This window comes from Eutrigla gurnardus (assembly GCF_963514095.1).
Source record: "Eutrigla gurnardus genome assembly, chromosome: 17".
In the NCBI taxonomy this organism is placed as follows: Eukaryota; Metazoa; Chordata; class Actinopteri; order Perciformes; family Triglidae; genus Eutrigla; species Eutrigla gurnardus.
Window position 1 is genome coordinate 8,185,594 of NC_139928.1, and position 26,838 is coordinate 8,212,431.

A 26,838-nucleotide genomic window follows, 5' to 3' on the forward strand; every position below is an offset into this window, starting at 1 on the left:
AATTGAGCTCAATTGGATCGTGTGATTGCATTGTTTAATCATGTTTTCCTGAAATGTGTGATTGTATTTTATATATGTCTTGTGTGTTGTGCAACTGATCTGCTTGTGTGCTGCCGTCTTGGCCAGGTCACTCTTGGAAAAGAGGTTTTAAATCTCAATGAGTTTTTTTTTGTTTTTTTTTACCTGGTTAAATAAAGGATATTTCAACCAGGAGACAGGTGTTCAAGACCTATATTTAAGTGTGTTTTCCGTACATTTAGGCAGTAGTTTAAACCCAACCAGGATGTTTTTCTTACACCTAACAAAGTGGTTTTGATGCCTGAAATGAAGTGAGTGTTTATTGTTCAAAGTCACAACGTTAACCACATGTCTGTGCGCCGGGTTGCCCGCTGACGTCACCAGAAGACAAAGCATCAGTATGCGATGAGTCTGAATGAGAACCTGATCTGAAAGGAAACGAAACACAACCCTCAAGGGAGTAGAAGTGTGTGGAGATACAGGAAATGATAGGAAGTAGTAGGCCTAGTAGTACCTCATGGTTGTTACTTTAATTGGAAGGAACACAGTTTGCCCTGTGTGATAAAAGACAGGAGCGGTGGCACAGACGAGACTGTGAGTGCAGATGATGAAAACCTCAGGAGTTATCACGGTTTTCATTCTACAACTCTAAAAATAATAAGGTTGAGCATGTCTGGCTTGTCTGAGGCTCCGTCGGTCGGTGCGTCATGTGCTTCTCGGAAGGTGACTGGCGCCATTGCGTGGCATCATGGGAAATTACACGAGTCTGCATGAAAGTCAGATTGTCCCCGTTAGTCATCCGGTGAAAAACTGTCAACAGAAATAAAAGAGAGGCGTGTCTGCGGAGAATAGTACAGAAGAAAACCCACGATGTTTATAGAGGGTAATAGGAGGCTTAGTTTATTTTCTCAGTGAGGGGGGAAAGCAGCTCTTACTCGCTTCTTAGTCCAAATTACGGTGCTGTAATTATTGGGTTGTTCATTATAATAGTGCTGCACTGACTTTGAATTAAAGTGTTTATTCCCTCCCTCCTTTAAAACACCACATTTAAGCCATCTCGCGCTTCTCTGTGTATTTCCCATTACACCCTAAGCTCCTTCACCTCCAACCCTTTTGAAACACGTGAAGTCGGCCGATGTTCCCGTGTAATTAACGCAAATCGGCGCTCTTCAAAAGCGAGTTTAAAACCTGAAGCGCTGTTGAGCGGTGCCACTTTGGGCTCATCCATCCCATTTCCTGGACGAAGTTCCTGAGGGAGGGCCGACGAGGCAGGCATGGGAAAGTTCTCCCCACTTTTTCCGATTACATCGACTCTTTTTTAAACGAAGGAACACACAGCGAGAGAGCCGAGCCGCGGATCGCTGCTGTTCAACGCGCCGAGAGCAGGACGCCAATAAGGAGACGTCGCTTCACGAGGGAGAAAGGTACGAGTCGTTTCCAATTAACGACAGAATCACGTTAGGATGGATCATGTGACCAAAAAACAAACAGAATCTATGTCTCTAGTTCTCAGTAGTTGTCAAAGACTTGTAGTTGTTTTAGTTTATAATCCCCTAAAACCTCATAATGTCATTTCGACACTATACCTACAAGTGTATAGCATGTTGTTATTGATTTGTGTGAGGTATATTTGCTTTTTGTTTCATTGTTTCATCACCTTCTGCCTTCTTACAGTGGAATTACAGGATGAACTTCTGAATCTCTATACATTATAGTGAATCTGTGATTCTGCATTTTGGGTTATTATTTATGTATTCATTTATTTATCCTGCCTATGCTTTGATTCCATATGGTTTCTAAACAATCATTCATCTAATCATTCCTTTAAAAGTAGCTCTGTGACTCTGAATTATGTTTATTTCTATTATTGGTAGTATTATTGTAGTGTCCGTGGCACTAATCATTTCTTGGTTATATTGTTTTTACGCTGTGATATACTTTGTTTGCGCTTTACTCTCTTATTTCTCTATCTCGTATGGTGAGCTTTTACAAGTTTGTTGAAAGCAAGGACGAAATTTTGATTTCAGAGGTGGGGGGGACACGAGTATTTTTAATAAAACTCTAACGCTTTCAGTTCACTGTGTTTTCTAGTAGTTCTTCTAGTTTTCTATTGCTACTTTTAAGTTTACTGTTCCCTTTTTTGGTTTGACTGGTTCGTAAATCATGTAGCAAAAAATTATCACCCAATTCTAATCCAATAGTTATAATAACAAGAATAATAATAATACATTTTATTGATCAGATTATTGAGAGCTTTGTAGATGATGATGAGGATCTTGAAGTGGATATGCTGCTTTATTGGGAGCCAGTGAAGGTGTTGCAGGATGGGTGTAACGCATTTCTTTGAGTAACTTAAACTTTGACTTCTAAAGAACTCTCTTATGTCTTATATAGCGTAACATTGTTTTTGGACGGTAAAAAGTGCAGGGGACCAAAACGGCCTTTTGAAAAAGTGCAGGGGACATGTCCCCTGTGTCCCCCCCCCCCCCCTAAATTACGTCCGTGGTTGAAAGTCTGTGGTGTGTTTGAGATAACGTGATACTCAAGACAAGATGCTCCCAGAGGTGGATCAGTCTAGTCCAGAATCCCTGACAGGGCATCGTGTCGTCTCATCCTGTCAGGGAGTTTGTTTTTTCAGTATTAGGACATTTTCTTTTCTCAGAGGGGAAGAAATAACAAAAAAATAAAAAGAGTGTAAACAAATAGACAAGTGTCACAGCTGAGCCTCAACCCCCACACAGGATGTTTATTCAGATGTGTGTGTACGTGTGTGTGTGTGTGTGTGTTTAATACTTAATGGAAAATGGATTCACTGTATGATTTACCACAGCTTCAATTGATTCCTAAATCCAATCAAACCTATAATAATGCTAAAAGTGTGTGGTTTCTCTTGGACTCCTGTTCTATATTGAGCACAAAAGGCGTACACTATTCCCTCACATAATAAATGTTAACTTTAGTGCCATGTGTTTTTATTTCAGTACATTTCAGTGTATGGAGGCCTTGTTTCTCACATCTTACAGCGCCGTGAGCTCATGGAAGAACTAATAGGGGGCCTCAGCCAGATACACGAGTTCCGCAGTTAAACAAAAAGACATCATTACACTGAGAAGGTTGGAGAAACTGAGCTCATTTGTTGCTTATAGAAATCATTAAACATCTATGCATTAGCTGTGCGATAATAAAACCAAAACAAAGCCCTCGAGAATTTAGCTGTGGAAATAAAACGTAGCAATTAGGTGTTAAGTGGCACATTCAAGCCAATCTGTTTGGCAGCGGAGCTGTAAATAAAAATGTGCGTAAGAAACACAACTAGGCATACGGGGGTTCAGGCACACGATGCAGCTTCTCACAATTTGAACAGGCAGACAGTTTAACAGGAGCGGCCTGACAATAACTTATCCTCAGTTATATATATATATTTTTAAATATAGCTTTGCGCTGCAAAAGGTGAATTCATTCTAAAACATTTATTTCTCAACGGCCTCTCATTCTCACCCGTCTGCCCTCTTAGGAGCAGAGGATGTCCAGAGCTGACTGGTCCTTTCTGGAGCACCTGCTGGAGGAGGGCCAGGAGTATTCGACAGGCGTCGGCCGTGTCTGGCTTACTGTGCTCTTCCTGTTTCGCATGCTGGTCCTGGGAACCGCCGCTGAATCTGCCTGGGACGACGAGCAAGCCGACTTTGTCTGCAACACGCGGCAACCGGGCTGCACTCCCGTGTGCTACGACAAAGCCTTCCCCATCTCCCACTTTCGCTACTTTGTCCTCCAAGTCATCTTCGTGTCCACGCCGACCATCTTCTACTTTGGATATGTGGCCATAAGGGCTGGGAAGGAGAGGAAAAGGGAGGAGGATGAGACGGAGAAAGGGGAAGGTGGCGGTGGAGATGAGAGAGGAATAGAAAGGGACAATAACAATGCGACTAAAGACGGTGCAGGAGAGAAGGAGAAACAAGGTGGGAAAGCTGACAAGGATCCACCTGAAGCCCCTAAACTGAAAGGCAGGCTGCTGTGTGCGTATGCATTCAGCATCCTGGTGAAAGTCCTGCTAGAAAGCGGCTTCATCCTGGGGCTGTGGTTCCTTTACGACGGCTTCGTCATGGCACCGAGGTTCGAGTGCACCGCGTCCCCTTGTCCCCACACGGTGGACTGCTTTGTCTCCCGGCCCACGGAGAAGACCATCTTCACCATCTACACTCAGTCGATCGCCGCCATCTCCCTGCTCCTCAACCTCGTTGAGCTCCTCCACCTCCTTCAGCTTGCCATCAGCCATCGGCTGGAGAAGCGCTACCGCCTCCAGCGGGAAGACTACCTCCCTCGGTTGGAGCAGGGACCGGCTCGGCGGGAGGCTCCAGAACTCCAAACGGACGCTTCAGCAGGGAGCCGCGTTAACCTCCCAGTACAGGGCGAGGCTGCATGCCGCAACCCTTGCGAGAGCTACAGGGAGCTGGCGATAGAGGTGAACTGGGGACCTGGGGAGGCTGGGAGTGACCTGCTTCCCAGCTATGTGAACTGCATGGGGGCAATGAAGACGACACACTCCCCAAGAGTCCACTATAAGAAACACGCCCAACACACGGGGAAGAGCACTAAGGTAGCCTCTAAGCCGCACACAAAGCAGAAGCATTACGTATGACGGTGCAACGTTTGATGTGGTGATGCGTTCACTGTGACCTTGAAAGCTGCGTTTTTGGTGTCCAGGAATTTCATATTGATACTATCCTGCATATGACACTTAACTATCAGGAGTGCACAGTGAGATCTCCGACACGGAGAACAACTATTGCACTGTGACGCCCTCGGAGGCAGGCGCACAAACAGAGATTTATCAGATAAATGGATCTATTCAAGAGAAACATTTTGAGAACACTCCTCAAGGCAAAAGGAAATTAGACTCCTCAATGTGGGAAGATTAGTCATAAGATGCCTTTATGACGGTGGAAAAAAAACAGTGCAACGGGGGGTCTGCGGCGGGAAGGGGGCCGGGGTCGTTTTGTGAGTGTGTATGGGAGAGTGTGCAGTAGAACCAGATTTAAGCATATTCCACTGAGATTTGTGCTGTAACCCCTGGAGTTCTTTGAAGCCCCCCTCCCTCCCTCCCTCCTCTCTCCCATGGCTCTGTCCACACTGGAATGTACTGGTCTCTGGATCCCAGCTCTGCTCCCAAGGGGATAATGGCTGCGTGGAACCAGGCATGTACGCATGCATGCACGCACACAATGTTCTCCTCCCCTTTCACCCAGTGAGTTTTCTGGTCACTCGAGTTGGGATTGTGGACCGGGGAAGACATGGGTAGAGCTGAGGAGCGCCAAACCAGAGGAATTCCATGACTGTAAATGATGCCAGTAACCAAAGTCATTTAAGAGGGAGAGAGGAGCACTGCATGAGAGCTGAATATAACGGACGGGAGACAAGCACTCAGGAGCTCAATTTTTTTTTCCAGAACTTGAGAACTCAAAAGATGCATTAGTGATCGTTCATTGAATGGACTGAAAGCGGTACAGAAATGTACAACCTTGATTAAAGGATATCACTAACTATGTGAACATTGTATTTAATGTTTAAAGTATTATGAAGAAATACCAATATTTATTATTTTGTGGAAAATAAAGTTTAAAGTACCATAGATGAATGACATTGTCAAGTCATATTGTTCGTTGTTGTCAAAAGATCACGTTGCATATTGCATTTTCCCTGTTATTCGAAATACACCACAGATGCTATTAGAGACTGCGTTCAATACAAATGTATTTCTTATGTAAAGAGTGGTTTTATTTCCCTTTCTGAATATAGGGATGAGATTTCTGTGTGAGGGAAATGTCTCTGAAGTGTACATTGCTTCTGTGTCCAACCAGCCGCTATCCAAATACTGTCACAATACGGAGGCGCTGAATCACTCAAGAGAAGGCGCTTTGGGAATAATGGAGGTATCGGCAAGTGGATGACACTTGCAAGCTCCTGAGGGGGAAAAAAGGGACGGAAATAATTTGGATTTTAATAATAATGTGTTAAAATGCGTAGCTCTGGTTGTGCAGAGAAGAAAGGCATCAATTACAAATCCATGCAAGGTGGGACAGCACTTTATGCCGGCCCTATTTAATAACCCTGACATCCCCGGAGGAGTCCAGCCTGTTAATGCTGCCTTTGTATAAATCCAGCACCTTCAACAACGTGTTTGCTCAGGAGCTTAATGCAGCCATACGTCTCTTCGGGGCTGCGGCGCTCTGCAATACGCCTCTCATTTCCAGCAATATACCAAACTGTCTCCGCGATGATAAGCAGTGATCTATAGCAGGAAGAGGGGGGTTGTGGGAGTTTCAAGAGAGACAGGTTCTCATATGACAAACCACTTAGGTCGTACCAGGCCAAGAGCACAAAGCAGCTGAAAAACAGAAATTGAAAATATTTGCTTTTCTTTTGCTGCAGTTTAATCTAAATGTTTCCTGATCTAAAGAAGAAGAAGAAGCCTGTTTCTTTGTCGGCAGAGTGGAATGTGTTTTCAGCCTCTCCCTGTGTCGGGGATAAATTGGCAGATACTGTGGAGAGAACAATCTCCTGCCGAAACTGCCCAGTTCAATGCCCGTTCACAAAAACTTGGCTGGCATTCCCATGCAGTCTCGTTATCTCAGTGCGGGTCGGTGGTTGTGTGTGCACGCGTCCACGCGTTTGTTCATGCGTGTGTTTTCACAAAAAGCCAGGAGGAGGGTCACGGAACAGATTGCACGGGGCGATGCATATCTGCCCTCTGCTGCCAACCAGAGCCAGCAGCGGAACAGCGGCGCTCCCTTTACATCCATCTTCCTTAAAGCCCATCAGGCCGGAGAAGCCCAACGCCCTGCTCTATTCTTTACGCAGAGTCAACTCTCACCTCCTGTTCAGCGAACCTCCGAGATGAAAATAACAGCAGCCATTTTAGTTTTTTGTACAGTCAATATCTATGTGCCAGAGAAATCCCCCCCTAAAGGTGAAAGCGATGCACGTGTTTTCAGTGAATACTCACACGGAGATTTCACCAAATCAGTACAATCGTATCCATACAAACTCTACTTTCAAAGGATATTCCGCTAAAAATGTGACAATGGAGATATTTGTTTAAAAGAGGCCGTCGTTAGCTGGGAAGACCCCGATCCGGTCGCTCCTACCAGTCATACATGCAGCCTCTGGGATCAGCTGCCATTCGGACGGTGTTTCCTGACATTGTTGAAGTCACTGCTGATGCATTTCCTCACTCTCCTGAAGCCACGAATCACACACGAGGCAGTGTCTCATTTTGGTGAATGACTTAACACACACACACACACACACACACACACACTACAGTACAGAAGCTTTTAGACTGTAAAGCACTTCAAAGTCAGTTAAGTGCCTCTGGGCTCTTATAAAAAACTCTTATAAAAGGCCAGCCGTTATGCCCGGAGGCAACGCTTCTTCAGGGAAGATCTCAGCTGTGCCCCGCACCAGGCTCTGAACCACATTCAAAGGGCCCACCTATGTGCCAGGCCCGTCCAAAACGGGGTGCCCTGTTGTCATAGTTCCAGCCAGCTGTGTTGCCGAAAACCCTGCATATCTTGAAGAAGATACACTCTCTCACACACACACACACACTCAGCGTGACCCCATGTTACAAAACTCTGACTTTCTTACACACATACAAATATGGGACCGCCAAAAATGGTAAGCTTCGGGGTGAATGAGGTTGTCCAAGTTATGCAAGATCTCTTTATTGTCTGTAATTGGGAATAATTCGCCTTGCACAACAAATACCACTCTTCATGGTTAAGTGTTTATGTTACAGTGTGTGTGTGTGTGTGTGTGTGTACGTGGAAGGCACACGGCCTCATGTGTGCCAACTCCCTTTGTTTTATTCAACACACACACACACACACACACACACACACACACACACACACACACACACACACACACACACAATACCGACACAGCTTTTTTTTTCTGTATCCATAACAATGTCCCGTCCAAGTGCCCAGTCCTTAATTTGAGCATTTGTGCTCCCCAACAAAACAAGATAGAAAAGGCTTTCAGCAGCTCCTAAATATAAACTGCATAGGAAGTGGGTCTGGATCTGTTTCCTGTTCCAGTATTGTTTCTCCCCAGGGATTGGTCGTTTGGGATTGTTCACCCTGACAATCGGGCTGCCGTCGGCATTGTCGCATTGTTTGGTCCCCGCTCCCCCCTGTGTTGTTGATCTAATGTCACATCCCCCCCTCCCATCAAAGGCCAGTGAAGGATGAGGGAAATGGGCAAAGAGTCGACTGGTGTCAACTCAGACGGCTGGTACCACTTAGAGTTTAGAGAGCTATTGGTCGTCAAACTGAATTACAGTGGATCTATTTGTTGTACCACAAGAGTAACATGAGTGAGAGGGGAATGGAGTATGCTTAATTAAGCTGCACTAATCAATATTTGTACATTAGGTCAGATGACTAAATGTGAAAGGGCCCGCTGATAGAAACCCACCCACATGTCCATGTCTGCAGGCCCCCTCGGCTCTATGGAGCATCTTTCGGCTCGTTGTTTCTGTTTTATGTCTTTGGTTCAGTCTCACTTTTCCCATCAGTTCCAGCTGTGTTCAGTGAAAATGCTCTGCTGAACCCACTGCATGCTACCTGCCCAGAAGCAAACCACACACACAGTTAGAACTGGTGAACGTATGGAGCAAGTTAGAGCTGGCAGAGACCAAAATGGGATAATGGCCTTAAAGTGAATGCTAATGTTGCCCACTGTCTGTTGGCTGATATGCACCACTACAAGCTTTTAAGGCGATAACTTGTCAATGTTGTGTTTTTGTGTTCTGCAGCAAACCAAGAAGAAAAAAACTATTGATACTGCTTTAAAGTTTAATACAAAGAGAATGCAACCATCCTGATTATCTTTTAGAAATAATAAAAGGGGGTCTTTGTGGGGAGATTGTTTTTTCAAAGCCAGAGTTGTGTATTCTTTATGGATAATCATTCTATTTCAATTTGAACAAATACATTAATTTCATCTTTTAAAGGATTGGAACCTTTCTGAAAGTGGAATCATAGCTAATTGGACATTCACAACCTAAACCCCAAAGTATGGTTTATATGTCATATTTTTTAGTTCCAACTATATTATACAACCAGCATTCTTTAAATGTCCCTGTGGAGATATACCTCCAAATATTATTGACCAGTGTGAGCACTTGTATATGTTTGTGTTGAAGTTTCTTACGTTTGATATACATCAATACCTGTATCCATGGAGTGTGTGTGTGTGTGTGTGTGTGTGTGTGTGTGTGTGTGTGTGTGTGTGTGTGTGTGTGTGTGTGTGTGTGTGTGTGTGTGTGTGTGTGTGTGTGAGTGTGTGTGTGTGTGTTGTTTAAGAGGGGATGCGGTGCCCTTCCAGCAGGCAGACAGCTCTATTGTTCATGCAGCACAGGGAACACCGTCTCCAGCCTGTCCACTCAGGATGTCGGATTGGGCCTCCTTAAAAAAAAAACACAAAAAAAAAGGAACAGCCAGCATCACCCATTATCCCCATCATCCAGCAAGAACAATGGATCACCTCCTACCTCCCCCTCCCTTCCCAGGAGCCTCGGCGCTCCGTTCCCACAGTACTGTCCAGTTCTGGGCCATTGTTAGATGGTCGACCTGTCCTCTGATTGTTCCCTGGAGGACACATACACCTTTCACACACCTAAACACTCGCCTTATTAACTCTCTCAGCAGAATGGAGCTGCAGCTCCACCTCTCCGCTTCCAAATGGAAACTTCCACCAGCTTGAAGTAATTGCTTCTCCAAACATGCGCGAGTGGGGTCACAGTGGTGGACTGGGCCGTTCCACTGATAGCAAACTTAGAGGGGAGTACGAGCCGATGAGTGCCGATAGCGTAGCGTTCACCACTCCGATGCCAATGTAAATCCTCATAATCGTTTCCCCATTTCACTAGCTGGCAGGGTCACGTAGCGGAACTTATCCTGGCACACTGGAAAGGTTATCATCATTAAGAGAGTTCCTGGGGCGCAGAGAGATGGACCTATGGTTTCATTACTTAATGCAGGAAACTGGAGACTGGAGTCAAAGTGTCAACAAAATAACTATCAGAGTTCTGTAAGTGTGTGTGAGTTATCACGTGTCGGATTTAAAAAGCTTCATAAACTTTTTCTCATTTCGTAGCGGTTTACGACACCAGTAACTCTTTTCTCTCCATCGCTGGTGGATTCTTATTAAAGTCTTTGTTCCCTGACCACATTACTCCTCATGTTTTTAATAACGCGGATAATGAAGATTGCCTTGATTGAACATGTGGAAACTTTCCGCCTACACAGGGAGATCAAAGGTCAAGGCGGGTACAGGCGACATTGCTGAAGTGCTCTTGTTGAGACTTCCTATGTATTTTGCCAGCACTCTTTTATTCCAAATAAGCGTAGCGCATTTTTAATCATCACACAGGAAAAAGTCACCAGGGTATGAAAGTGAATCATTGTTTTTGCTGGACTACTTTAAACATCTGTGACATTGTTGGATGGCTTGTGGGATGAAGAGATGAAAGCTGCCCTTAAAAGGGCACGGTGATGTTTAGCCCCATGTTATTCTGATGCCTGTGTCAAAAGGAATGTTTTCACAAAATCTACTATAGTGCATGTAGCTCTTTAGCAATGAGTAAAGTAACATCGCAGTGATCGGCACCCAGATGATTGGCTGTGTGCCGTACGTACATGAGGTTAGTAAGAAAAGTAACCTCCCAGCATGCATTTGGGGCTATAGATTGACAGATACATAGCTGTGAGTTGTAATACCCATACTTCTACCCTCTCACTCTGCAGGTGTGGCTGATTTGAGTGTGCACAGTGCTCAATCACCTCCTGGATTAAAGGCATGCAGGAACCCACCGTGTCGTCCCTTTCTCATCTCATTCTGTGTCTTATGCCGGCAGACCGTGTGGTGTGACGTTCATCAAACTTGTTGTAGGGTTTACTCCTTTTTCCTCAAAAGGAAGGTGCTTACAGCACACTTTGGCTTTGTGATTTGGACTTTGGTTTTGTCAGTATTCTGACTGTGTTGTCTTCGTCGTTGTAGATCGGCCTCTGCCCGTGTGTGTGGCGAGCACGCTTTCCGTTTGGTGACCTGCATTGTTCCTTTTGTTCCTTCTGTTAAAATTGTACGGATAATTTACTCAACGATCGTCTCCCATCCATCCTTCTGCCCACTCACATCAGCACTCCTGGTTCCATATCGGGACGTAACAGTATGTCCAAATACATAGTATTTCAAATGCAGTGTGCCAAAAATACCAGGATGTCACATTTTGCAGTGCAAGCAAGCTATTCTGACCCAATATCCTCCCTGTGCAGCGGATATGAGAGGTCAAAGTTCAATGTGGTGACAAAGTAGTATGTCCCAATTGATTCATTCTGCATGCAACAGTATACACATTGTAAAGGCAGCTAAAGTGTATGAAAACCATGCAATTTGGAACACAGAAACAGTGTTTTATTTCTGGTATTATACAAATAGTTATCAGTTTCCTAGTGAAGGATCATGTTTTGTGAACATTTTTAGTTAAATATTTGACCTTTTTATGAAACCTAATCCTATGTAAAATTCTATTATTTCAAACACTTGCCATGTCACATGTTAAATCCCCATCATAGTCGTGTTTCAATCTGCAAGAAACTGATTAATTTTATTTTTTTAAGAGTGCCTTTTTCAATTTGTCATAGTGCAAGACTTTATAGGGAAAAATAGGATAATTTGTGAATGTGAAGATGACCTAAAAAACTTAATTATGAACTAGCTGTACACAAAACTGCTTTTTTGGAGGTTTGGGCTTAATTAAGGACTTGTTGCTCAGACAATAGCTGCAGATATATATTTGAGAAAAATCCAGACATTTTGTATGGATCGTTTCCTATGATACCAGAGGCAGAACACAGCATTGTCCACAAGTGGGCCTCTGAAAGGTTAACGGGTTGGAGGTTTCCTCATCTAACATTGCTTTGTCTCCGGCGTTCCCTCGAAAATAATTTCCTCCTTAAAGCTAAATGAGCAGAGTCATTACTTCCTTCCTTTGTCTTTGATGTTACTTTCTGTCCTTGGCAGCAGTATCGTTATCAGATATCTGTTCGGACCTGAACGTGAAACAATGCATGCTGGCACACAAGTGGGAATAACCTCAAACTGCATTGTTGTTTTCTTACTTCTTACTTATAAAAAAATCAGTCGCAGGAACTGGCGATAAAACCCTTATCTAAAACAATTATTGACAGAAGATGTTAAATATTCAAACATGTTTTCTTTAATAATATTTGTTCATAACACACATGGTCACCATTTTGGACGTGCAAACCATCCAGACTTTCTAAAATGAAAGTATCATGCAGATGTTCCAGACAATAGGACTAGAAGCAGGTTAAACATCCTGAAATACCTCCAACACTGTTGGCAGATTTTGTCACATACCATCAAAGGTTACAGGAGATAAAAAGAACTACAACAAAGACCCGTCTCGCTTCTCTTCCTTCGCTTTTATGTTCACAATCAGTCTCAACATACAGATATGATTAAAAGGAGGCAACACTTTCTGACGGGCTCAGAACATGAAAACGATTTGCATCTTTGTCATCTCTTGAATCAGATGTGTGTGTGATTTAACAGTAGAGACGCAACATTTATCCTAACAACTAGATACACATGAAAGACACAATGACCTATTCCCAGCAAATCCTGCCATCAGTTCATATGCCAGATGTTTTGATCATGTTTCTTATTTAAGCTATTGATCAATGCATGAACAGACATGTGCAACATCAAGGGGAAGGTCAAAGAATCACATACAGCACATATCTGCTATATTTGACTCAATAAAAGACCTATTTGTTTTTTCAAGTGAGGATGTGTGGCTGGACTAAATGGAAAGAATGGGTGGTTTTTCCCTCTGACTCAACCCCTTTGTGACAAGAGCACTCTCCTCCAGCTGAGAAAGGGTAGCCGCAAGTCTCTAACACCAACACGGGTTAGCTCTTCTCAGGCCGGTTCCTGTTCAGAGCCGCTCTCGGCGTGAACTCCAGTTTCTCCTTCAGGCTGAGCACCTGGGTGCTGTCCATGCCCTCTTGCTCCTGCAGCTTCCTCTCCTCCCTCAGCTCCAGGATGGCCTTCTGCTCCCGAGGTTTAGGGGTGCCCCTGATAAACCACTCCAGGTGGTAGCCCACCGCTCCCACCACGAAGGCCACGGGGAAGGTGACATAAGGGGCGTAGGTCCGTACTGCTGTCCAAACTAGAGGCCACATGATTGCACTCCAGCTGCTCCAGGGAGGGGGGAGAATAAGCAAGTTAGCGACAAGTTGTGTTGAGTGTTTCAGCTTATATTAACGGTTTATTAGTGTTGTAGTAAGGGGGCTACCAACATTAAAGTGAATACTTTTCACCATTTTACTTGGTTTCAAACCATGAGGGAGAACATCTAAAGTGCATTTTCATTGATAACATCAAAACTAGCCTTTAGAAATGTCAGAACTGTGTCTGAAATTGACTCTAAAGTTACAAAACATAGCTTACATGTTTGATATGTGAAAGCTATTCATGCAAACGTCAACAAGCTCACAAGGAGGAAGTCAGACAGACACCAGACACGCAGACCTGTCTGTCCTTCTCAACCAACAACACACAGCAAAAAGGTCCAAACGTTTACGACGGAATGATGAAATAAAACGCAGAAACACCGGGACGTTATTAGCAACGCAAACACAACGTTTACCAGTTAATACCAACGCTAATGTAGCTAGCAACCTTAACATTAGCGTCAACATATGGTAGCTACACGTTTACACCTTCAACTTACACAACAGTGTTAGCTCGTGTGTTATTTTCTTGCCGAAATGAAAAGCGTGTCTCCTCGATTCGGAACGAGGGTTTATTCATGTCCGACGCCGTAAGATTGGTTTATAAGAAAGTAAAATTGAACGTTCAAAATGTGTTATGGAGTTTGGCGTGGAGCCGGTCAACTATAAACATGACCGAAATAGAGCTCGAACGAACCTGTGAAAGAGCACCTGAATATATGAAATATTTGTTTCATATTTATGTCGTCACGACTATCGCTAAATATTGAATTACATAACACAATGCGTGAATGTCATTATACAAAACTGTAACCGGCTTCGTTATGAAGACTTAACACGTCACGTTATTAATCACAACGGACCTACTGAAGCTAAACCTACAACCGCTGTATTTACATGAACAAGTCCGCGTTGTGTTTATCTCTGCACTATTTTATTTATCATGACATTGGTCCGTTTCATTAGTCTTCACTCACCTTTACCGCTGGCACGTTGGAGCAGCGGAAACACGTAATTTCCGTGTGACCGTCTTCCTGGTTGAATTTCATTGGCTGACGAATCTCGCTTTGCTGCAACTTAGAAGAGTACCTGCGTTTTCTCTGTGTTTTAGCGCCGCTTAGTGGTAAATATAGCACACTACGTCGAGATAAGAGCTGTCAATGTATTTGGATGTTTTGTTTCTTTTGAGGACACAGAACCGGAATCAAGAATATCTGCTACTGTAACTAGTACTACCAGTGGCTGGTACCAATACATTGTACAGCACTTCAGTATAGGCTACACTTTATATACACTGATATAAAATGCATCAAAATGCGCTCTCACTGCAACTGAAAATCAAACTAGTGATCTTTTCAAGTAATTTATTTGCTTGTGCAATTTTTTGACAGCAGAAACAACAATTTCCCCACCATTTTATTCCTATGTGTCATTAAGCTTTAATTTGTTATTACAATTATTAGTTTTATTTTATCTCTTTTGTTTACATTTTATTTATTTTATTTCATTTTATTTTAAAGCACGCTGAATTACAACAGTGTTGATACTGTGCTATATGAATAAATTTGACTTTAAGCTGTAAATGTTTGATAATCAATAACCTCAAACGCGTGTGACTATACAGTCTCAGGGAGCTGTGCTCTTATATAGCATACATGTATCCCTTCCTGGAAGCCATAAAAAGATACCATCTTTTTCGGTGTTCGAACATCAATGGCATTCTTGCAGAAAATCCTCCTCTTGAGGAATACTCATGAAAGACTGACAGATCTGTCACCAGTATTGTGTCATATGCCACCAAGGCATGACCTACCCCTCCTGATGAAAATCCTCTCAAGTGTCAAGATAGCTCTTGTAGTTCAAAAGCACCATTTGGAGAGAAAAAAAACAGACACATGCAGAGGCATGGACGACTGTATGAAGACACAAACCGATTTAGAAGTTTTGCTTTTGTCTACTTTCAGTGCTTATGAGGGATACAGAGACAGACAAGTTTCAGCCACCCGACGGGAAGCCATAAAATGTGGCATTGACTATAGGGGGAGAAAATATGTGACTGTAGTTTCTGGGTAGTGAATCGGTAAATGTTCTTTGCAGGGCTCCGTATGATTGATGACACTGATATTTCAGCATATTGTGTGCAAGGCACAGGGCTGATCAATAGGTATTGGAATGCAGCCTGTCGTGGAGTGATGACCAGTTCCCACTCATTAGTCATTTGTGCAGAGGCAGGAAGTTTTAAAAAAAAACTGTGCTACAGCCAAATGTTTTATGTTATCTTTACTTCAAAGGACTGCTGAAATGATTGTGATTAGCACGATTCTGTGTGGGTGATTATACTTCATGCTTCAAAATGATTCTCCCTCACTCTATGCTGCCCATCTTGTCGATGCCAAAACTGGCATTTGATCAGTCCTATCTCAAAGTGAAATGTGCCCATCCCCTGCGGGAAAACAACACTACTAGTGCCAGTTCTGCTTTACCAGCAACCTGATCAGTGCCAGGATTGTTTCATCAGCTCCTGCTTATTAGTAAATGAGATTTAGAGCGGCACTAGCCAAGAGTTTGATGTAAAAATACAACCATCTTATCAATCCAAATCACAAACTTGGGCTGACAGTGGAGCGTGGCATCCTGACTAACTGAAGCCCCACAGCCCTGTTCTATTGGCCCAAGGTAATTCCAGATGTCAGGCATGGTCAGCGGTGGGAAATTCCCTCATTACACAGGAAATGACGACCGGGACTCAGGTTAAATCACTGCGTGACCACATCAACCTGGAAAAAGGCTGCCGCATCGCTCTCTACGGGCTGAAACCTTCAAGCATGGTGTACCTTTGGCCACACTTCTAAGTCCCCTAACTCAATGTTTTCAAAGTGGTCCACACACTAAATCGCATCTGTGTTCGGGTGATGTGTCAGATGGCAAGGAGAATGTGACACAAAGTGTGCTTAAGGACTTGGGACGGCTGAACTTAGCTTCAGATTAAGATGGAGAGTGTGGGGTAAGGTACAGACGGGTTTGAGATACGACCAAAAAACGATACGCAAGAGAGTTTGATGGATTGCCTCTGATCTGGAGAGAGACGAGAAGAAGCAGGGGGACTCTTTGACACAGACTGTGATCAAGCAGAGGAGCAGATGGTGAGGGAGAGAAGCACTAGCTGTGGAAGGGGAAGACAGAGGCTCTTTTGTGCAGCCAATCTGCCCGACACGGGAGAAACAAGTCTCTGATTTGTGACAATTTGAGGGCAAAGGTCATGAGTAGAGTTTGGGTTTAAACTAGCCCGCTGTTATAGAAAATACCATCCACTAAAGAAACTACTGTTGCTGACATAAACATATACATTCTTAAGTGATTTACATTCCAGCATTCTATTGTCTCTTTGTAGAAAAAACCCCATCAACCAAGCTCATAGAAATGTGCCAAATTTGTCATCATGACAGTAAAGCGGTTACTGCTGCATTGACACGATACTTACCCTTCAGATGGAGATAAAACGCGACAGTATGCAGGTGCTTAGAAGAGTAAGGACAGATTTCTTGTCATCAGTGCCAATGGTTGTCGGTCAATAATACATCAAAATGTGATTTTAGCATTTATTTGTTTTTGGCATCAAGAACCATTTTGGCATGTTTACTGATTTCAGAACATATACCTCAGTGGAGTGTTATATCTGTTAAAGTAATGGCCACACAACCACTGGGGATCCAATTTCATTGACGGGAAAGTGGCAAACATTATAGGCATCCATTTTTATCGCCTTTTTGGTCACTTATCTTTTGGCCACAGACATTTATTTTTTACTTATGGCTGATACGGGCTCACAGAAGTGCAATGTAGAAAACATAATGATTGTTGTTCTTTTCTAATCACTTAGTTATGGAGCTTTAACAGCAACACCCAACTAAATATGAGAGGAGATTCATTCTGATATCCGAAAATGTGGCCCTATTTGGATTAATTACACACATTACAATACAAAGCAATGTTCAATACAAGGTACAATTATTGCGTGGGAATACCCTCTGGAGATGCTGAATATTCTCGGCTTTACGTACGTTTTAAAAGGCCAGCCGTTTAATGACACAGGAACATATTAAAGTCGAGCTGAAATGCAATTCAAGTGTATCTCCCTTCCATACTGAGAGGAAAAGGATCAGCAGGCGGGACATAAAGATGGGAGGGATTTGATTTGATAGTTCAAAAAGGTAAGCTCACGACCTTCTCCATCTCTGTAAAGTACCACATTGATGTTGTTTTGAAATTGCTTGATATTTACTGATGTATGCATCATCAGTGTCATATTTAGAAAAAAATATTGGATTTTTATATAAAAATACAAATAAATAGATTTTTATTTGTACATTTCATTGTTAAATTGGTGCAAAACATGACCGTGATGGGATCTAAAAGAGTTAAAAGGGCAATTTTATTTTCAGCTCGACTTTAAAGGCTGCATGTGAGCAAATTGACAGAGTATGTATTTGCTGTTGAGCATTAATATTATCATGCAGTCAAATGCAGGGTTTCTACTCTACTCTCTTCTTTCACTTACTTTATGTCACCTCTCCTAGTAATGTCTTTACACTGATTAAGCCGGACTGATATGTCATCACATGCCAGATGGTTGTCGGGTCAATATTCATTGAATTAAACAAGTGTAAACAGGTGCTGTCTTGTATCTCAGTTATACTGTAAGATAATGACTGGGGCTCTATAGAATCAGTCAGCTTTCACGATCACCTGCTGAAAGTTAAGCCATCCGATAAAGGCTTTAGCTACCTTTCAATAATAGCCACTGCACTTAATTCAAATGCAAACCCAAGGAAGCCATGGAATAATGTGTTCTGGCTGATGTACTGTATACTGTACATCCCAACAGGTGGAGGCACTTATGGTAGAGCATTGAAAACAAACAAAAAATGACCTGAACATGGAATGATACTATGAATCCACGGTGCAGATGGACTGCCGGTGGAACGAGGCTTACATGAGCCTGGTGACGGCCCCAGAGAGGAAATCCTCATAGTTAAGGCGGATGTTGCCCGCCATGGTAGTGTCTCTCTCCCTGAAGACCTGCGTCATGCTCTGGAGCTGGGTGCACACGTGGATGAAACGGTCTAGCTGGATGCCAGGTCGCCCGCCTCGCACAGAGAAGCGCTGCACCAACGTCTCAGAAAACTGCGGACTGAGGTTGTAGCCCATCTGAGCGAGGGCTGGGGACGGATGGAGGGGTGAAGGAGAAAGAAACAAAATAGGAGTTAATTTTAGTTCTCTGCTGAAAGTCCTGGGTTTTCTGGTGTGGGACTGAAACCCCAAATTATCCCGATCTTGTTCAATGTTTGGTAACAAAACAATCCCATATCCCACTTAACTGTAGCATCTTGAACACACAGAAATGAGGATACCTTGGTGTAACTCTGTGCCAGTGATGGCGCCTGAGCGGTCTCTGTCGTATTGCTGAAAGAGCGCTCTCCACCGCTGCATGAATTCCCACAGTGCTGAGAAGCCAAAAATGTCCATTCGACCTGACCGCGTCTTGTCAAACATGTCTAACAGGAAATACAAAGCACAACACATTCAGCCAAACAAGACTCAGGCAGTGTTTCCCATGTTGTTTCGAAAACACTGCACTGCAGATTTCGAGCGAGCCCTTCGTCCATCATTCTCCTTATATTATTTAAAAGCAGCACAAAGGAGTCAAACAGTTCTAATGGTGACAATGGAAAACATTAGTCACTGTCTGTCAACCACATGGAATGTTGATATACCAGCCCAACTAACCAGTACAAATATACACATGACTCAGTTGTTTTCAGACTTTCTCCTTTAAGAAACATAAGAGGTATTGATTTGGAAGATTGGCCTCAAAAAACACTATCAAATTATATATGAGCAAATCATCAACACAGAGCTACCTCACACTCTGGATACAACTGGACTTACTGAGCATCATGAGGCAGGTTTCATCATTAAAAGCAGACCAGTTGGAGTTGACAAGTGCCTGCTTCAGCTCCTTCAGGTTGATAAAGCCACTGCGGTCCGTGTCAACAGTGTGGAACCACTGGTAAGCCTCTGGGTTAACACCAGGAGGGATATTACCTACAGAGAGGAAACATTGGAGGAGTAATAGAGTGGTGAAGAAGGCAGTGTGGCTCAGAATGACTTTGAAGATGCCCATCATGAGGAGTTCTTGCTTAAATCACTGTTTTCCTCTTCTTCAATGTGTGAGCCAACTAGATTTATTCTCTTTATTATTTCCCATGATTATAGTTTTTTTTTTACCAGTTATTATTTCACTGAAACTCTCAGGCTTTGAGGACTAACAGATGTGAGTGTGTGTGTGTGTGTGTGTGTGTGTGTGTGTGTGTGTGTGCATGCTTGGAAGGGGGTAAAATAACTAAGAAAAATATTCTTGGAAATGCAGCGGCTTCGTCGTTCCGATGAAAAACAATTTTTTATTTACTAAAAGATTAAGAAAACTGCTTCTACTGTCTGACAGTTGAAACCGCGTCGTCTCTGTCAAGCAGAAATTTGATCATAAAAAATAATACATCTGTGCTTGCCTCAGTCTCTTTAGCTTTGGTGCTAAGGGATTTGGTAAACATCATAGCATATATTGACTATAACATTGAATCTACTTAATATAGAAATAATATACCAAATATAATTGCGACAATAAAGTACATTTGATATGGAGTTAGTAGATACAGTTTTGACATATTTGCAGATGGAATGTGTGGGTTACAGAAAATGTCTAATTACTCCACTACCCAATGCATAATAATCAAAAACACTGTATAATCTTCCAGTAAAAGAAAAAGAGCTAAATTCTAAAATAATGAATCAAAACCAAACTGGTTTCTCAGTGCATTCTCCGAAAGAATACCTCACCAACCTTAGTTACACATGCTCAAGTGTTTCATAAAGCACAGGTTGTGGGGAAAAAAAGGTAGCTTCTGGGTCAAAGGTTGAAGAAAAGTCATCTCAGTAAGAGTGAGATAGTGTCGGAACAAGAGGTCCTTACCTGAATACATGGAATAAGGGAAAGGGGGTGTTAGAAAATATGGTGTGAGACAAGGGGAGGAGTGGAGGGAGGGCTGATTGTCAGAAAAATGAATGGGGAGAGAGGGACAGGTGACACTTCAGGCCAGTCCCTGATGGATTCTGTCCCTGTGGCGAGTAGCAACATAGGCTCTCAGGTTCTGACTTAGGTTTAGCTGCTGCAGGAAATAATCACACACACACAAACACACACAAACACACACAAACACACACTTCACCCATCTGTCTCTTGCTCTGTTTATCCCTCACTCAGTATTACCGGAGTCATCACTCCTGCCGTGTAATCCTGCTGAGGGGCACAAGCTGAACCCTGTTTCTACATGACTGTCTGGGAACGTAAGTCATTTTCTATCCATCATCCCACCAGAGAGTGAGGCAGAGAGAAAATGAGAGAGAAGCGATGAAGAATGGGAACGAGAGCCTATCTGCAGTTTCCTCGCGTTCGGAATATGCCCGTTCAACTTCCACAAGCAGTGGCGCCGCCCGCCGGAGGAAGCAGCTCAAGTCTCAGCTAAAAGTTACCTGCAGGAGCATGGTGTCCATAATGTCCTCCATGGGGCTGTCCCCCGTAAACCCCATAATGCCCGGCTGGGGCAGCCCCATGTGCATGCCCATACTGCCCTCCGTGACCTGGGGCTCCATAGGCAGCATATGGACTTCCTGATTGATGTGCTGCACCCCCATATGGAGCTGAGGGGGCGGGCCTATATTGACCAGCGCCTCGCCCGTACTGAGCACCTGGTGGTGGGATGCCGCCTACTGGATAGCCCTACAGCAATAGACAATGTCACCGTTCAATAAGTACAAGGAATAAAGATGCAACACATTAGACAGGCATCCTCACCATCGCATTTTAAAACTCTTCTTAAAACTCACCTCTTTTCTTTGGCTTCTGACACCATGCAGGGTGTTGGTTTTATGATTTTATGTGTATATATGCATATGTGTTTGTATCTTGTGCGGGCAATGCATTTTATGTATTTTATTACTTTTATCTTTCTATTATGTACTTCATCATTTAATTGTGTTTCTATTGTGTTATCTATTTATTGTGTTTTATGTTGTTGTGCAGCACTTTGAAACCTTAAAATCGTGCTATATAAATAAAGTGGATTGGATTGGATACGTAGGGAAATATTATTTTTACAACTTTTTCCTGTTATAAACTACTTGTATATTGTACCTGGAGTACAAAGTAGGAAAAATTACCACAATTAAAAGTTTCAATGCTGCTTACAGTTGAATGCATCACTAATAATAATCCAACAGTTTAATATACAAACCTGATATTAGACTCAGAAGGGGCCATTCCCAGCACTCTTACTTTTTTTAACATGTTGCTAATTATAGACTACTTCTGTACTTTACTCATGTAAATATATATAGTAGTAATATCATTTGGCATACTAAAAAATACAATCTTTACAGTGAGGGATCGTAACTTCTGCGTAATTACACATTTTGCTCAGAAAGAGAACAATTACATACATGAACAATAAGTAATCAAAACTGCCTCAGATAAAAACGCGTATAAGTAACAGCTAACTTACATATAGTTTAACTATCACTCCAGCAATGTTAGCGCGAACTAAATCCATGTAAACAGCCTACAACATAAGCTAATGGATGTTATCAAGTAGCAACAGTTTACATTGTTTAAGATAGCACACACACACATGAATGGCTAACGTAGACGTTACTTGTCTTTCACTGTCACAAACCATTAGTTACGCTACATAGCGGTAATAAAACACACACTACAGTTATCTAACAATGTTAACGCGTTATTGTAAATGCTACAGACCGAGCACAAAAAGCAGAATTTACGTTACCTGACCGTAGTGGAAACTCATGTTTAGCAGACTTTGCTTCCTTCAACACGGCAGCCTCATAGGCGGATACAGCACAGTCGGTTCAGCTCTGAGGAGGCAGCTATTGGTGCATTTCCGGGTCCGTCACAGCCGCACCCGCGTCCCCTGCTCCTGATTGGACAGTAGAACGGAAAAGTGATGACGACGGAACACATAATTGCCTTCACTCTTATGACTACAGCCCAATACTTAGTGAGTTAGTCATTCACTGTGTCATTGTAGCAGATACTGGGAGTTCTGGTAGTCTATTTTAGTTTTGACTTTATAATTGATTAGGGATTCGTTTTAATCTCTATAGTCTAATTTACAATACAGTGATCTTACTGGGAAACTATCTCAATGCATAACTGTTGTTTTATTTGACTGGCTCCTGTCCTTTCCCATACCATATATTTTCAGTCAGACACAAGCCCTTAACTTAGATTTAAATCAGAATATGAATCGCTTTTATTGGCCAAGTATGCAAACAACACATACAAGGATTTACTTTGGTTGCTCTCAGTTGTAGAAACTCACAGTTTCAAGAAAAAACATTCAAAGGAAACTAGAAATCTAGCAAACACAAGGACTACAAAGCTGAACAAAATTATGTAAGTTAACACATAGGCTACTATTATGTGCGCATAAGTATGTGATATATATATATTATATAATTAAAAAAAGGTTTTACAAATAGAAAAAGGTCACACACAGAGAAATATTTTAACAGTGAAATAACTTTATACATCACAAAAAAATAAATACAAAATATATTAAATATTATCTTTTTAAATCTTTTTTTAAATAACCAATTTGTAGGATTAAAACATTTTTGCATACTTTTTTAGCAGTATGCATGTGTTCATACCTTTTATTAAGCACTTCTGATTTAATATCATAATACATTTATAAAAAGGGATCAAAGTCCCTCTTTAACATTAAAGAACATTTTCTTTGTTTTGTAGCCTGAGAACAAAAACACTCTCAGTGATTTCAGCCGATTACTGCATCACATATAAAGTACTGTCTTTATCTTGTTTCATCCATTACGGGGCAGTGTGTGTGTGTGTGTCTGTGTTTGTGTGTGTGTGTGTGTGTGTTTGCTCAAGGAAAAGGTTCACTTTATTATTTGCATCACTTAGGTTCAACAACATTTTATTCTTTTATTTACAAAAGTACCTGATATAAGAGCTTAAACTTACTGTACCTCTAGCCAATTATACATAATAAAAAACAGAAATACAGACAAGCACATCACACTCTCTCTTTTTCACACACACGCCTGCGTGCACGCATGCACACAAACACATTAAATTTCATTAAATATTCGAAACCCTTAAACTTCCACTGTAATCCCCCTTTTTGAGGGGCTAATATGCATGCATAAGGTGTGTGGTCCTGCAAACATGATAATATTCACAAAACTCTGCCTCAGAAATCCCTGGATTGATATCTCTTTGGTGTTGTGGAGCAGTTCTCTATAGAGTCTGATGAATGCATTTGCTCGCAGCGGCACCTTCAGTACAGTTTTTCAAAACGGCCACTGCCGTATTGTACATCACTTTTTCTTAGACGGCCGCCCTTCAGCCTTGCTGTTACTGAGATTTTGGATAGAGGCCGTAGGATCCACTCTGATGGATTTTTTGGACATGAAGTCTGACCTGGGTGCCGCCAGGGGCGTCATCTCATGATTCTCAGCGAAAAGTCTCCTTTCTGTCTCGTTCTTCCTGTTAATGAGCTTCTGTATGCGTTTGCAGATGAGGTAAGTCATCTCACAGATACACATTAAGATGCAGAGAGCAGAGGAGACCACCATGAAGATGGTGAAGATCTTCTTCTCCGTGGGACGTGATATGTAGCAGTCCACTATGTTGGGGCACGGCGCCAGGGCGCACTTGGACAGGCGGGGCATGTCGTAGCCTTCGTAGATGTGGTATAGGATGTAGAGGAAGCCAGCGTCAAAGCCTGCCTTGAAAATCAGACTCACCTATGAAAAAATAAATGAGGGTTAAACTGGGAGAGACCATTTACAGGAAGTTTTAAATTATTGAGGCAACAGTCCATTTGCCTGCCAACCGTCAATGTGATTTTTTTTCAGTCACCACTGGTCTGACGTTAACAATAAGTGGATGAAGACAATTGACTTAAGGATCTATAATAAAATATTAAACCATTTCATCCATTGCAAGCTCATAAATCATACAGCTGCAGTCTAGCTTGGAGGGAGTTTCTGATTGGGCCACAGGCGTAACAAAGCTTTCAAATAACCAAAGGTAAACGTTCACGTCCTCCATTCTTACCAGGTACGTCCACCACAGCCCGCCACGCTTCTTCCCCGGGTTGGCATACAGATGGGCGCCCTTGTGGGAGGTGGTGTACTGCAAGTCCTTCTTCTCGCGATACTTGACGTGCCCCACCACCATCAGCGACGGGCAGGTGACGAAGATGAGCTGCAGGGCCCACAGGCGGATGTGGGAGATGGGGAAGATGTAGTCGTAGCACACGTTGTTGCAGCCCGGCTGGGCCGTGTTGCAGACGAAGTCCTTGCTCTCGTCGCCCCACACTCGCTGGGCCGCCACCACGAACACCATCACCCGGAAGACGAAGACCATGGAGAGCCAGACGCGGCCGAACACGGTGGAGTACTTGTTGACCCCACTGAGGAGGGACTCCAATGCAGACCAGTTCATGACTGCTGCCTTGGAGGTGGAGGAGGGGAGAGAGGAGGATGAGGGAGATAGAAGAGCTCCTCAGGAGACCAGGTGGGATGAGGTTCTTAATGATCTGAGTAATGGAAGAAAGATTAAATCGATTAGGGAAAGGATCAGCACTCAAAAACCCCTCACATTTAGTAAATAAAGGGCACTTCACATTCTTCTTTTTATAAAGCAAGCACTGTAGCAAGGTTGGATACTGGATACTCCAGGGATTTATTATTGCACCTTTCTAAAGTTGGAGGACTTGAGCACAACTTAAAAAGAAGGGTGCATGCAGCAGCTGAGATATAAGACACAAACTTCCTGGATCCTACATTTACCATAATGCAACCTGATGATGTCTTTTCTTTTCCCTGCCTGCTTAACGCCCACATCTTTCAAACTGCCAACTAGTAATACAGACTATGGATCCGTACAAATCCAAGCAAACATACTGTAACCCTGATGACACCACTATGACATCATCAGGGTTATTTTCTCAGATTGGAGATATTGTGTGTTTTTTCACACTGCATGTAAAAAGCTTTTATTATATTATTACAACTTTCTATTGTGTCATTCCTCAGCACGAAGAAGCTGAGGAAACATTCACAAACCAAACAACAACTAAAAAAGCAATTTTGAAATGACGATCCCTTGTGGGGCAACAAATAAAAACCACCACACATCCTTTTCCCAGTCACAGCTGATCCGTATTTACTCAGAGCTGCCTGTTCAGCACTGACTCATTACACATCACTGAGTGAGTCATCACCGGAGCCTCCCTTTGCTGAAAAGACAAACCGATACTCTGTTAGGCGCTGCCAATCTGCAGTCAGCTCTATAACCCCAAGTGCCTATTGCGGTCTTGCTTCTTCAAAGGACTGTTGAGGGGTAGTGTTTAGTTTGTGAACGTTAAGCACGGCTTGATGGTACCACGGGACCTGTGCTCAGACAGAGAGGGAATTTTAGTTAAAGTATCAGCATGTGTGCAGGCTTTTACGTTGGAGCTGTTATGGGTCACCTGCACAGTTGGTGTGTTTGCTTGAATATGCGTTCTCTTCCCATTTCTTTCTTTCTCTCTCTCTCTCTCTCTCTCTCTCTCTGTGTGTGTGTCTGGGGTTGGGCGGTGTGTAATTGAATTTCTATTTGCATAAAGGTGTGTGCATCCATGTCAGTGTTTTAAAAAGACTCCTTGTTGAACGAGGGCTGCAACCATCTTTGAATTGCATATTTCATTGTAAACATAAGGAGGGTCCGCTATGGTTTCTCAAGGGTTTTCTTTTCAGCAACTGAAAAAAAAAAAAGGCTTCTCCCACACATTTACACCGTGCACCCGGAACAAGTCGGACACCTCGCTGTCCACTGTTCCATTTCAATTCCGTCTCATCTAATCCAGAGCGTTTGAATTCAGAAACACTGTCCTTCGGCATTTGAGCATCTCCGTAGACATATTGAGCTGTCAAATCAGTTGCTATTTTTTTCTCTCATGCAGAATTCCTGACTATTAAATTACATAGTAAAAAAAAAAAAGAAAGACAAGACATGACTCAATGAATGCCTTCACAATCACAAGACTAGACAACTGAAAGACAGACACTCTCCATCACCGCTGATGTTAGCTCTCCTTCTAAGTGGAGAATACAACAAGTGGTATGAATCATCCGAAACATATAGAACATGCGATTCATCAGTGCGAGTTTTCCCCCAGTTTTGCACAAAATGCACACAAACTTTGAGGTGACATTCAGCCTGGATATGGGGAGAAAAAAAACCTCACAGACAACAGTAACTCTTGTCTCAGGGAGATGGCAAAGCTGGACCACAATTTGTTTTCCTATTTGCTCTAGATTGCAGTGTTGCCTTCCGTGCCGACGGCAG

At 42.8% G+C, this 26,838-nt stretch overlaps 4 protein-coding genes across 4 annotated transcripts; 1 reads left to right on the forward strand and 3 right to left on the reverse strand.

Annotated features, from left to right (window-relative positions):
• Positions 1-1,207: 1,207 nt before the first annotated feature.
• Positions 1,208-5,650, forward strand: gja4 (gap junction protein alpha 4). The gene is made up of 2 exons (XM_084031731.1): positions 1,208-1,442; positions 3,533-5,650. The coding sequence occupies exon 2, from the start codon at positions 3,542-3,544 to the stop codon at positions 4,652-4,654; it is 1,113 nt and encodes a 370-aa protein (XP_083887857.1). The 5' UTR covers positions 1,208-1,442; positions 3,533-3,541; the 3' UTR covers positions 4,655-5,650.
• A 6,634-nt stretch (positions 5,651-12,284) lies between these two features.
• smim12 (small integral membrane protein 12) lies at positions 12,285-14,364 on the reverse strand. Its single transcript, XM_084032025.1, has 2 exons — positions 14,321-14,364; positions 12,285-13,305 (listed from the first exon to the last, which is right to left on the reverse strand). The coding sequence occupies exon 2, from the start codon at positions 13,290-13,292 to the stop codon at positions 13,020-13,022; it is 273 nt and encodes a 90-aa protein (XP_083888151.1). The 5' UTR covers positions 13,293-13,305; positions 14,321-14,364; the 3' UTR covers positions 12,285-13,019.
• Positions 14,365-16,928: 2,564 nt separating this feature from the next.
• Positions 16,929-22,369, reverse strand: pef1 (penta-EF-hand domain containing 1). Its single transcript, XM_084032523.1, has 5 exons — positions 22,244-22,369; positions 20,934-21,180; positions 19,293-19,448; positions 18,755-18,898; positions 16,929-18,562 (listed from the first exon to the last, which is right to left on the reverse strand). Exons 1-5 carry the CDS (start codon positions 22,262-22,264, stop codon positions 18,333-18,335), a joined length of 798 nt encoding a protein of 265 aa, XP_083888649.1. The 5' UTR covers positions 22,265-22,369; the 3' UTR covers positions 16,929-18,332.
• Positions 22,370-22,711: 342 nt separating this feature from the next.
• Positions 22,712-24,951, reverse strand: gjb9b (gap junction protein beta 9b; the record flags this gene model as incomplete). The annotated part of the gene is made up of 2 exons (XM_084032267.1): positions 22,712-24,248; positions 24,562-24,951. 2 exons carry the CDS (start codon positions 24,949-24,951, stop codon positions 23,820-23,822), a joined length of 819 nt encoding a protein of 272 aa, XP_083888393.1. The 3' UTR covers positions 22,712-23,819.
• Between the last annotated feature and the right edge of the window lie 1,887 nt (positions 24,952-26,838).

What these genes read in the sequence shown, in the direction of transcription:
- gja4 (XM_084031731.1), top strand. Translation starts at nt 3,542, where the DNA reads ATGTCCAGAGCTGACTGGTCCTTTCTGGAGCACCTGCTGGAGGAGGGC.
- smim12 (XM_084032025.1), bottom strand. Translation starts at nt 13,292, where the DNA reads ATGTGGCCTCTAGTTTGGACAGCAGTACGGACCTACGCCCCTTATGTC.
- pef1 (XM_084032523.1), bottom strand. Translation starts at nt 22,264, where the DNA reads ATGAGTTTCCACTACGGTCAG. An exon ending in AACCTGCCTCATGATGCTCA is followed by an intron (nt 18,899 to 19,292) that starts GTAAGTCCAGTT and finishes ATTTCCTGTTAG; the next exon opens with ACATGTTTGACAAGACGCGG. An exon ending in TGGCACAGAGTTACACCAAG is followed by an intron (nt 18,563 to 18,754) that starts GTATCCTCATTT and finishes ATCCGTCCCCAG; the next exon opens with CCCTCGCTCAGATGGGCTAC.